The sequence below is a fragment of the Cottoperca gobio genome, chromosome 8 (assembly GCF_900634415.1).
Source record: "Cottoperca gobio chromosome 8, fCotGob3.1, whole genome shotgun sequence".
NCBI classification, from domain to species: domain Eukaryota; kingdom Metazoa; phylum Chordata; class Actinopteri; order Perciformes; family Bovichtidae; genus Cottoperca; species Cottoperca gobio.
In genome coordinates, this window is record NC_041362.1 from 9,838,304 (window position 1) to 9,851,232 (window position 12,929).

At 45.1% G+C, this 12,929-nt stretch overlaps 1 protein-coding gene across 1 annotated transcript in view; it reads left to right on the forward strand.

Annotated features, from left to right (window-relative positions):
* The first annotated feature begins 1,119 nt into the window (after positions 1-1,119).
* Positions 1,120-12,929, forward strand: part of pdgfab (platelet-derived growth factor alpha polypeptide b) — a 19,170-nt gene continuing 7,360 nt past the window's right edge. Inside the window, exons 1-4 of the mRNA XM_029438562.1 lie at positions 1,120-1,766; positions 3,072-3,168; positions 7,601-7,735; positions 8,981-9,171. Coding sequence (XP_029294422.1) covers positions 1,704-1,766; positions 3,072-3,168; positions 7,601-7,735; positions 8,981-9,171 — 486 coding nt within the window. The 5' untranslated portion in view covers positions 1,120-1,703. The remainder of the gene's footprint in view (positions 1,767-3,071; positions 3,169-7,600; positions 7,736-8,980; positions 9,172-12,929) is intronic.

Consider the following 12,929-nt stretch of genomic DNA (forward strand, 5'->3'; position numbering starts at 1 on the left):
GCGTGCTCGCTGTCTCTGCGTCTCTGCTCCTGTTGGTATGTCTCGTTTATCAGGCCCTCAGGCTCTCCTCCCAGACCTCCCAGCACAGCACAGCCTCCAGCTTCCTCGCAACAAGTTAAGACCAGTCTGTTGTTAACCTGCCGTTAACTAGTTGTTTCCTGTGTCCCCAAGTCCTGCCCACACACACACACACACACACACACACACACACACACACACACACACACACACACACACACACACACACACACACACATAAATGGTTATCTTGTATATCATCATAACATACATTTACAGACATGTTTACATATTTCTTTGTTATTCTGCCTTAAACTCAAAGGCACAAAGAGAGCTTGTGTTACTATCTCATCACTCAGTCACTTCCATGATAATGATCATCATTGTTTTACATATCTGTTTACTTTGTCCAAATTTGATTACATCCTGAAAATCATCCTGGGTGATTTAATATAAAAGTAATAGTTGATAATAGTAATAGTCGCCCCTAATGTGTCATTCAATCAAAGCTAAAGCTAATTATTAACAACGACCAATGCGAACAGTGTGTCATCCTCATCAGCATCCTCATCCTTTTGGTCTCAGTTTGTCCAAAATCATTGGTCACTTTTGCATCCTCTCCAATCAGTGATAATCAATATCAATTACAGCCTGAATCTATGAATGCACACACACACACACACACACACACACACGCTGAGGACACACACACACATACACACACACACACACACACACACACACACACACACACACACACACGCTGAGGACACACACACACACACACACACACACACACACACGCTGAGGACACACACACACACACACACACACACACACACACACACACACGCTGAGGACACACACACTCACTCACACACACACACACACACACACACACACACACACACACACACACACACACACACACACACACACACACGCTGAGGGGGGGGATGGGAACATGCTCTTGAGTCTTAAGTCATCCAACCAGCCAACCAGCTGAATAGATGCACGATCACAGAAACGAGAGGGGAGGCGCAACGGGCACGGAGCTGCTGGCTCTCTATATCCAGCGGCTCAGAGGCGCTCTGACTCCATTCACTTCAGAGTCCTACACAGTCAAGGACCTGTGCAGACTGCTGCAAGACAGGCTCTGAATAGCAGCACTACACGGACAACTTTCTCCCTTGTGATTTTCTAAGAGGATCTGCTCGTTTGGATTATATTCTTCTAGGACTATTAAATACTATGATAGAAAAAGTCGTACGTTCTAATTCAGTTTAATTCTAACAGCTGCGCGTCTTGTTTGATATTTCAGTGAACCGGGCTGAAGTGTTAAACCTGCTTGGTAGAGGGTGAAGGACAAGTGCAATGCGCTTCAGACGTGTCTCTTGGGATTGTCCCACTTGCACCTGAGGAGCTATGTCGAGCTGCCGTACAGATCTTGTTCAAGAGGACGCAGTCCAATGTGAATAACAAGAGTCAATTTCCAGCCTCTTCAGCTTTTCACAGCTACAAGCAAGTGCAGCACAGAGTCTGACGGAGCCCGCTGAGCAGCTCTGATACCCTGGTTTCTCTCCCCGAGGGGATGGTTGTGGATCCTGTGGGGCCAGGAGCGATTCTGCGGCTCCTACAGAATAGCACCATTTTCTTGTTCGGGGTTAAATCTAAATTACAGGGAGATGAGAGCCGCACTTTGTTACTTCCTGCTGTGGACGACGTACCTGCTGCTGGCCACCTCTGAGGTAAAGTTAGCAGGACCAGAGAGGTGCGTGGCAGGATAGACTGCGTCCCTCTGGTCTAATGTCACACACAGTGGTGCGGGGTTTTATTCCCGTGAGGGTGCAAAGTTCCCACAGAGCGTGCATTTCTCCAACAGCTACACACCACAACACACACACTCGATGTCTAGAGGAAGAAAACTACTGAGCAATACGTTTTGTTTTAAAGCATGTACACTAGAAGATAAGATTATGAGCCTACAGTAAGCATTTCTTCATTTGAATCAACCTATAACAGTTCCAAACGGTATTTTCTAACATAATAAAAAGAGAAGTTTAGACTGAAAGATTATTATAAGAACAGTGTGAATATATTAATTAATTTTTCGAGAATAAAGAAACAGCATGTCAGCTCCATGAGGGCCAGTGACTACGCGCTTTTGAGAACCAACATCGCGTTTGCACTTGGACGCATATCGCAGTTATTTTTGGCTTTTGTGCCAAATCTGTTTGTAGCCTGAGCCAACTGGGCAAACGTTTTGGTTGGGCTAAGCGCCTTCATGGGAACCTCTCCGGGTGATATAAATAGCCACTGTTCCTGTAAGGCTGAGCGGTTTGCTCAACTTGAGGTGCTGGCAAGACCGCAACAAGTGCAAAGTGTGGCGAGCTGCCGTTCACACGGACAGACGTCGCCCCGATCCGTGGTACACTTTCTAATTGCTTTAAAGTACAGACGATGTAATGTTGTTTCACTTATCTGTAGAGGAACAATATCATAACAATAATTCAAGTCGTCTTCGGGCTCGATTGTATCAATGTATTAATTCAGCATCCAAGCAATACTCTAAGCGGCAGATATATTTACACAATGTTAATGTTTATGATTTTCCAGAATCATTGCCCTGAATGCCAGGTAGGCTACAGGCAATGGGAATCTTTAAAAAATCACAGGGAAATGGTGCTTATTCTAGTCTCATCTGGGTGCCGAACTAACCAGAAGTTCCTAATAAAAAATATCTGATATATTATCTCCCAGACATGCAATTTAGCTCGCTTGCAAAGCAAAGCCTGCCTAAATTACACAGTTTCTCAAGGGGGTTAGGCGCCACCGTCTCCATGTGTGAGGGGAATGTATGGCAATGGGTTAGATCGGCTCGCTGTAGTTGGCACATAGTTGCAATATTGTTCTAGCAGTGATCTTCCTCGTGATTATTTGAACCCAGCACGTTTAGCTTTACTGACAAACAATTACACAGACGTTTTGTCACTGACTCGACACATCTCTAACCTTCATCACTTGTTTATTTTATCCCCCCCCCCCCCCTAAAGGAAGTGGAGTTTCCCCAGGAGCTGATAGACAGACTGTCCCACAGTGAAATCCACAGCATCAGCGACCTCCAGCGGCTACTGGACATTGAATCCGTAGGTAAATTCTGCCTCTTGATACTTTGATCCACAGACTCCGAGTTATATTTTGAATCCAGCTACGCCTAGCTGTTGTTCACACGTGACACTGCTATTGTTGATGTGACAACACCTACTAAAGGGTGGTACTAAAAGCAGCTGCATAGCTTACATAAGCACTATGCCTGTAGTGCTCTGTTGTGAAATAACTGTTAAAGATAGCCTTCTTTGTAGTAGACCTTAATATTACCTGATATGGGGACTTTCCATATATTTTTTGCTTAGCGTGGCAACATGTGCTGAAATAAGGATCATGCCAAATAACTATTCCATAAATATATACAAAGGTCATATCTAAAATAATAATGACTGGAAAGCCTTGAGCCCTTCTGGTCCTTCAAAACTATGTATGCAATATGTTCTGTGCCTTTTCTGGTTGGATAGGTGAATTATGTGCAATAGCATAATTTATCACAGAAACCACTGATATATATGCTGCCAGCATTCATGGATGAGGACTTGTGCCTAACAGCTGATATTATGTAGGTAGAAGCTGATGTTTGAGTGACATTTGATTAAAAAGGACGTAGTGGATTTAGCGAACAAACAGGAATACTTGTTGCTTTGGCAAATTCTGCTATGTACATTCAGCAGTGAATCAGTGAAGTTATGACTCCTGAAATGAAGCTCAAAAGCACTGTACAGGAGGGATCTGTGCACCCAGGGGAGTTGCCAAGTGCAGGCATGACGTGCGTGCTAAAGCAGTAACAGTGATAGGTGTGTCTGCTGTACACATGTGACAAAGATGGACTTTCACTGGCAGGCATTTTTTTGTGCATATTCTCTCAGCTGCTGCAATAAACTGGCTTTATAGCAACCAGACTGCCACATATGTTGCCCTGTAAACAGAGACAGCGGCTTGCAAGTCAGGCGGGTTTCTTCAGCTTCAGGTTCTTAGAGGTGCTGCTTCGTCAGTGGTGGGGGTCCGGTCTGGCTCAGGCTGTCTTAGATTAAGTTACAGGGGTGCGCTGGAAGAAGCTGTTTGCCTTCACATGAGCCTCTATTTACACAGGCTCGAGCCATATATCAAATTCAAGGCTCTCCCCTAAAGATTTGTTGATAGAAATTGGTAATTACTAAATTTACTTTAACGGTCCTAAAATGATGTAAGCTACCTCACTGGTCATAGCTCATTAGTAGTCTCAAAACTTATATTCAGCAAAGCAACATTAGGACCGGTATTTCACTCAAGTATTCTCCTGTATAACCAGACCATATCTTTTCTGATGGACGTATCAATTAGGACTAGTAATAGCTCCACATCATTAGTGTGTTTAATGTATTAATTCACAAGCAAACCAACCTGTACTCCACAACAGTGATCACTCCACTTTATGCTGGGACCAGAATAGATCCCCGGAGCGCCTCTAGCATGAGAAGAGGTGTTTATAATTGAATTAACATGTCTTTCTTCAAACAGAGGAATGTTTTGCAGGGTAACAGTAGTAGGCTGATTATTATTACGAGGACATAAATCTGTCTGACGGCCAGCTTGGCGGCCCAGGCCAGCCCATTAAAAGACCTTTGACGCCAGCCAGAGGGGTATTTTCAGAGCTTTTGTTGCAGATGGCCAGGACAGTAAAGCTACCAGTATAGGCTGAACTGTACATGGGATAGCATGTCAACCAGGGAAGGGGAAAGGAAAGGCTTATATGAGGTGTTGGTTTAAACCTTTGAACATTGGCACCTGCGAGATGTAACACAGGAAATCCTCAATTATTTAGTTTGAGTCATTATCATATTATTTTCTCATTATCTGAGATCGCTGTCACTGGAAGAATGACTTAATAATTCAGCCCTTAAGGAAGTATATGTGTTGGGATCCCTGGGAAAGCCTGCAGGGCTTATCTCGCGACTGTGTGTTTCATTTAGGCTGCTTTGCACAGTGCGTGTCTATATACACACGGCCAGCAAGGATGGCGTCCTCAGCTTTGACTGACAGATGAGATGACCCCACTGAAGTCTGCAGATGACTGTCTGGCCCCTGAGGTGCTCCACTCCTCGCTTTTCCTCCTCTCTATCCCCGTCTCCTTCGGCGGCCCCTTGGCCTGCCTGCTCTTATCTCTCTCAGTGAAGGACTTTGACAGAAAAGGGAACCTGACTCTTGGTATGGGGCAGAGGTGGAGGAGGGAGCAGAAGGATTATGGAGGTTGTGTTCCTGCTACACTTCACTTAGAAAGGCCGCAAGTTGTTGTGCAAGCTGGCAGTGTGTTTACCTCCGGTACAGTTGGCAGCACTTCAACTGTGCTTTACAGTGCTTGAAAAACAAAGTTATCGTGTTTTTGCCTGCTTTCATGTTGCCCATGTGACCCAAACTAATTATTTTTTAACTTAGCCATGTAACTGTTGACAATGAAGAAGCAAGGAGGGGAGACAGAGAGAGAGAATTATAAAGTCAACAACATGTCGGCTTATGGAAGAAGTCGTAGAGGAAGAAGGAAAGAGAGGAGGAGTAAAAGAAGGGAGCAGAGGCCCTCAGCTAATGGAGGGAGTGATTTGTGACCCATGAAAGCCTGATTCATGGAGAGAGACTGTCTCCTGTCTCTCTTGTCTTAGTTTGACAACGTCGTGTTGTAACTTCTTAGTAACCTGGAACCAACAGCGGAGCAAACCCCTCAGACTTTTTTTTTCATCTGCATCTTTCTGCCTGATCACTCTGATTGCCTTCTTTCCCCATGTTCCTCCTTTTAGCGTAAAGAAAACACCCACAGAAAGGTCCTTTTATTGTGCTGAGACAGTATACTCTACAGTCTATAAAGGACTTCTTTATGCCCTCCCTCCCTTTCTCCTGTCTGCTCTGACACAAACTGTCTCCGGTTGGTCACTGGTGTGACGTCCTCGTTCACTCCCGTCCTCTTCTGTCAGGGGGAGATGAAGAGAGGGATAGGTGTGGTGGAGAGACAGGAGACACAGTGGGAGTTCTGTCAGTGACCCGCAGCGTTAAAATGTTGTCAGGTAGGAAAATCAGCCAGCTGTCACAATGAGTTCACCTGACACTACAGGTGTACGTTTTCACATATATACAGTTTGGTTATGTGTGTCTGTACACTGGCCTGACTGACTGATACCTTCGCCCTTTACTTAAAATCTGGCCTCAGCTGCACTCAACACTTCCTTTCTGTGGACCCTTGGTTCTGGGTCGCTGGCTGTCTGACTGACGGCACGACAGGCTAGAAGGAAAATTCCATCCACTCTCACTGAGGGCAGACTTGGAACAAGAAGGCACCCAAAAGCAAATAAACAACCAATCCCAGACTTGGATCATGTATAGGTAGAGAAAATCCCTTCAGATGACTATGGTCAGAGCACAAAGGAGCTGGATGAGTGGAATGTGTTTGCCTGTGGCTAAGCTTTGTTGTGTTGGTGTACATTGGGTTTTAGCATGTTGTGGAGGATAATGAGAGGAGTTGTGAGTGTGTCTTTATGTTCGGTGTACAGGTGTAGGATTGTGTCAGCCAGGTGGGTGGGTAAGCTGTACCTACAGACAGGTAGACCCACCCACTTAGCAAACACTCTCAGACTCTGCTCTTTGGGAAAGGGCAGTGTCCTGCGAACAAGCTTTATCGCTTTATATCTGCTCTGGCACTCTTCTGTAATTCAGCTCATATTCTGGGTGGGGACCAAAACAAGCAAGCTTTATCAGATGACCATGACTGTGAATAAGCTGAGCTGGCTATATTAGACTGGAGTTAGGGAGTCTTAAGGAGCTACCACTGCAGCATAACAAAACATGTACTTTTCCAAGCTGCTGAAAGATTGAAAAAGCAAACATTTTCAGGTAAATGAGAGACACAAAACCACTAATTAGGTGCAGGGATAATGGCAGCTGAGTACCACCTGTCAAATGGCCACTTTATTTCGCTGTTTGTCTGTGAAAGCTGGTTGTTTTTGAAGGAGCATGCTGACTCACCTGCGTCTAGATACTTTATTCCTGCTGGGAAAGTTCAGCCAAAGGAGTGAGTGAGGCTGACACACAAAGCTTGCAATTACACAGAGGTCTGTGCCATATGTGCCTCATGTCTGTAACGTGTGTACTCTGGACTATTTACCTCAATTTCTGACATCATCAGGAGTCACCTGCAGTCAGCAAGCTCATTGAAGGGAAACCTAAGCCCTTCAGTGAATCAAAACATGTGTTACCTATAGCATAAGAAACCAGTAGGAAGTTAACGTCTCATTAAGGCCGTGTGACTAACCAACACATTGTTAGTTGTGGAAGGGGTATATAAAACATCAATAGCAGATCACATCCAGCCCTTCTGGTGAGGCCTAGCTGGCCACTCACCACAGTCAACACTGTTAAAGCTGCAGCCGTGATTAACAGACTCATAGTTCTTGTGTTTGCTTCCTCTCTGTGTAACATCATTAACGTGACTGCTTTCTGTTTTGACGAGGTACGGGAAACAATGTTATTGAGGAGCCCAAGCACCACAAGCAACACAACCTCCAAAAGAACTACTCCCGTCATCATGGTTACTACAATGACCTGAAGAGCTCCCAGCTCCACAGCAGACGCAAGAGGAGCATCGGTAAGATTGAATGAATACTATATGCTTCACTGTGCAGCTTTAGAGGTTGCATCATGATTACATTTGGCACTGTATACATCACACCTTGGCACAGCTTATTGTCATGTCATAGTTCTCTAAAAATAACCTCTATATCCCGTCTGACATATGAGATCCCAGGAGATGAAACCGATCACTTTACACTAATTTCAAACAAAGCTAACAGTTAGTGGCTTTTATATGGCCTTTTTGTGGATAAAAGGAACCCTAATGAATACGTTTACCCAGTATTTATGGCCATAAAGGAATCATGAGAAACGAGACTGGTGTGTGAGGTTGACGAGGACGTCTGACATGAAGCCTTTTAATTGGCCAGAGGCTTGCAGATCTAAGACACACGCGTCAGGAGAGAAATATATCCTCGAGCGTGGAAATTCCAGGCATTCAGGGCTCAAGTTGCAGCTCGCCTGGGCTCTCAGTCAGATTTCTTCATAAAACGCTACACGGTATGATATGTGATCGAGGCGTGGAGAATACCATGTAGTGTGCGATGTGTGTGTTAAGACTGGCTGCATGTTTTTCACATCTCTCCCAGCAGTGCAGCATTTAAAGCAATGCAGGATAAAGTGGCTGCTCGTGTTTCATGTATGTACACCATATCATAAGTGTATGATACAGTATACCATTTTGGCAACTGTCCATAAAGTCCCTCACGTTCTGTACATGCACATATTATCTTTACGGCATAATGGTATCTTACTGTACACTCTCTGTCACATCTTTAGGTTTGAGTGCCTGTCAGAGCATTAAATCTGAAATGAATGCTTACTGCCTTCCTCTTTTCACAACGACCAACAGGGTCAAAGGCCATTATTAGATTTCCCACTGGCGGACATAAAGGTTTTCTGGCCCAGTCACGCTGCATTAACCCCAGTGAGGGCTCTGAACAAAGGAGCAGTCTCTTTCTGTCTCACCGACTTGATCCCAAAGCTCCTTAGTTGATATGAGATCACATTTTTGAATAGCTTGTCTTCTCAACAGCCTTAAAGGAGGTTGGGTGTGATCTGAGGTAAGACATACAGCTCCCACATCAAGTGAGTCATCAAATAATGAGCAGTGAAGGAATGCATGAAGCAGCTGGGAGTGAAAAGGACTGATTGCAACAATACATCAGCACGCGCATGCATTTGGTAAATGTGTCACCGAACACTCATGCAGACCAAGCGCATTAACTTGAACTCCTCCTTCTCCCTGTTTTTTTTCCAGCAGAGGAGGCGGTCCCAGCGGTGTGTAAGACGCGGACGGTGATCTACGAGATCCCCAGGAGTCAGGTGGATCCCACGTCTGCCAACTTCCTGATATGGCCGCCCTGTGTGGAGGTGAAGCGCTGCACGGGCTGCTGCAACACGAGCAACATGCGCTGTCACCCTTCCCGCAAGCACCACCGCACCGTTAAGGTAAGACACACACTCGCATCCCTACAAGCTTGTCATGCCTCCTTACAATCACTCCACACACTGCGTTGCAAGGTTAAACACACATCATAGACACACAATTTATTCAACAAACACACCCACATCCACTCGCAAATCTCAACCACTTTCCCTCTCACTAGGTAAGTAAATCATATGAGAGGTAAGGTTGGGTTAACCTGCCTTCTGTCACGCTCCTTTCCTCCCTCTTTCCTCCAAAGCATCTCTTTATTCCAATCTACCCCTCTCCTCTGAGCCTTGTTGGCCAGTACCCAAATAGTGGCCACCTTACCTCCGCTGCCCCCTTCCCTCTCTCCTTCCGTTACAGCCGATCACCACCCTCTCTCCTCATCACTCTATCCCATGTTTGGCAAGAGGCCATAGCGGGACAGCGGGAGGGAGAAGGAGAAGGAAAGAAGAGAGAGGACAGGGAGGGAGGGTTGTTAGCACCTTCAGCCGGGACATCTGTTAAAGGGTTCACCGGAGAGTTATGCAGATGTAAGACACAGAGAGAGAGAGAGAGAGAGAGAGAGAGAGAGAGAGAGAGAGAGGAAGAGAGAGAGAGAGAGAGTTCAGTGTCCTGTACCTTGAGAATGTCTTAGTGTCATCAGCTACTGCACAGCCATTTCTCTGCTCTCTGTTTGTTTGGCCCTTTGTCTTTTCTGGAAGCAGAGAGCCTGAAGGAGGCGAGGTGACAAAGAGAAAGAGCGAGGGATTGAAGGGGGTTGCACTGTTCTCAGAGGCTCTTTGGCATCGGTAGCTTGAAAACATGTCCTTCTGTTCAGGATCAGAGGAGACACCGTGGCTGGAGCTGAGTCGAATTCCGCTGTATTTACACTACAGACTGTTAGCCGGTGCGTGGCTCTGTTTGGAGGTATGGGAGTTATGTGCTCTGTTCTGTAAGAGTAAGAGACAATCGGGGGATAAACAGGATAGGCTGGAACACTCGGACTGTGTTTGTGTTTCTCTATGTCTGGACTCTGTTGTCTCTTTAATCATTGTGATCTTGCCCGGGCACTGGGCACTGGGACATCATGCAACGTTTTGAAGATAGCGCCTCAATATGCCAGCAGAGTAATAAAACGAATACCAACCCCGCCTGCCTCCTTCCCCTCAGCACACTGGCACAGGTCACGGAGATTTCAGTATGGGAGAACATTCTCCTCGTTTAGTCTTTTAGGGGTAGAGTAGAGACAGTAAGGCCGCACTGACAAGATGGTCATTGTAGGGCACAGAGCACTGCATCCAGGGCCAGGGGTTTATGGTCAGAGATGCTGACTCACAGTGCGGTAAGAACTCTGATATACAGCACAACCCTGTGTGTCTGTCTGTCTGCATGCATGCAAGCTTGTCTGTCTGCCAGACTGTCCGTGCCTCAATAGGAGCTCTGTCTGCGATCACAGTGACGAGGATGGATGGAGAGACACCGACGACGGCGAACAAGACATCATAAGGCTAAATTCAGCTATTGCTGGAATGTCGTGATCCATGCGACTTTGTCCGTGTCCCCCTCATGACACTGAGGACAAAATGAGCACACAGACCAGAGACGGTCTTTCAGGCGTGGTAGGCAGGGATTCACTGGGGGCAATTTCCATGTGGTTCGAGCCGCAGGCGAGGGGGGGCCAAGAGGCGTCGTATCCCTGGAAAGGTCATTTGTCAGGGCTCGCTCCGGTCAGGAGACATTCACCACATTGTGTGTGAGAAACATTGTCTCATGCCAAGTTTTTTTTTCTGTCTGTCCTCTCAGCAGTTAGTCTCAATAGGGGTTCAGTTTGTGCTTCTCCCTCCGTTTATTAGAAAGCTAAAAAAGTTGCCCGTCTACCCTGGGCTGACTTGTTTTCCTTCTGCTAGCCAAGGATGGGAAAAGAACACATTCACTGTGTTTCTTTCCATCTCATGCCACTATGCATTTGTTCAAATGCACCTTTATTTATTTATTCCCCCTCTGCTGTTTCTCTCCGTCTTTCCTTTTTTATGGACCCAAAAAAAGAGAACGGGTCTGTGCAGGCCCTGTACTGTACAAGCCTGTCCCGTTCAATGGCAGGGTAATAAAAAAGGCAACTTTAAATAGGACAAGCCTGAGGGAGGAGAAGGGGCAGATCTTAAAGTCTCTCTTTCTTTTTCTCAGTCTCCCTTTCCCCCCTCCTTTCACTCTTTTGCATTTCTCTTCAACTTCTTTTGCACTTTGGTCCAACACTATGATAGGTGTATCTCTACAAATGTATTTGAGCGTGTGTACGTTGCATTTACATTGTTAATTTTGTATTATCTGCATGCCTTGACATAGTAAGGCCACAGTAACTGAGAACAGTGTAAAGATAACAGGACATTTCGAGGAGGATTCACGATTCATAAAGGAGATTAAGTTAAGGAGAGGTGGAGATTCAAAGTTAGGAAACAGAGAGGGGAGAGGCAAACAGAATTCTTAATGAGTTTTTATGTATTCAGACTCTATCATCCCAGCATTCCTTTAACTCCTCCTTCACCCCCATCCCACCTCCTTTTGCACTTTCAATGACACCACATTCACTCCCCCAATCCCAGCATCTTGGCTCTCCCCTTTCTTTTCCATCCAAGTGATTCCTCCACATTTCATCTTATTTCTCTTTTAATTTTGGTGTTTTATCACAGAAGGTTGGCAGAACATTTGGGCCATTTTGCCAGTGTTTTGAGTCTTAGTGTTCTTATAGTTGTTATTATCTAGCTATGACATGAAAATAAATAGCAGAATTTGTATATTATTGGCATTGATGGCAACTTCTCTCAAACTCCCTTTGTCTCCTTTGGTTGTTAATCTTCCATCTCCCTTCTCTCATACTCTCTCCTGTCTTGTTTTCAGCTTTTCTCTACTGTATTCTTTCAGTTCTTCCTTCTCACATCTTCCTCCCTTTTCGCTGACAACTGCAGCTCTGTCCATTTTTTTCTGATGTTTCTTTCAGTGCTTTTGGCTCTGAGGGTTGCTAGACGAACTCGCAGGCAGGACTGTAGAGACTAGTACACAAGGTGTGTCTGCGATAGAAAGAGAGTAAGCCAGCGATCTCGACGCGCATGTGCATTCTTTTGCACATTAGTCTTTGTGCGTTTGAATGTGTGTGAGTCTGTGTGTGAATCTAAATGCCTCTCTGTTTGTTCTTCCTATGGGGCTGATTAAACAGCCCATGACACAGGCAAAGAATGGGGCTGTCACTCATCCTCTCACTCATTAACTCTTAAGGTTTCTGCAGTACATTTGGTCTCTGAGTTCATTAAATTCTCCTTCCTCATTCACAAACTCACATGAGCAGATACAGAAATGACCTCATTTGATATTTTTGATTACGTTTGTGGCACAAGTAAAGAAATCCAAACGGTTCTTTTTGGCTTTTCTGCTGCACAAAGGCACAGTTGGCAGTACATGAGGTCCTCTTCTAGTGTCAAGGACATCACAGAGAGTGCTTGACATTATGGAAAGTGAAAAGAAAAATAGGGAGAAAGCATAAATGAGCTGCTTGAGTCCCACAAAGTAAGTAAAACATTTCAGTATTTGTGCTGTATTTAGATTTTTCTCATTTTCAAAATTAACACAATCAACAAAAATAGAAGCCAAACATGAGAGCTAACCCTTTTCAATTGCCTTCATGTGGCGCTTTAATCTAATCAGTATGGCATAATTTGCCAACAACAAAGCTCAGTTTCTCTAATTTGGTTTGGTTGAGTAACTGGAAACTTTTGATGGTCCTTAAAGCATATGTACAAGTATT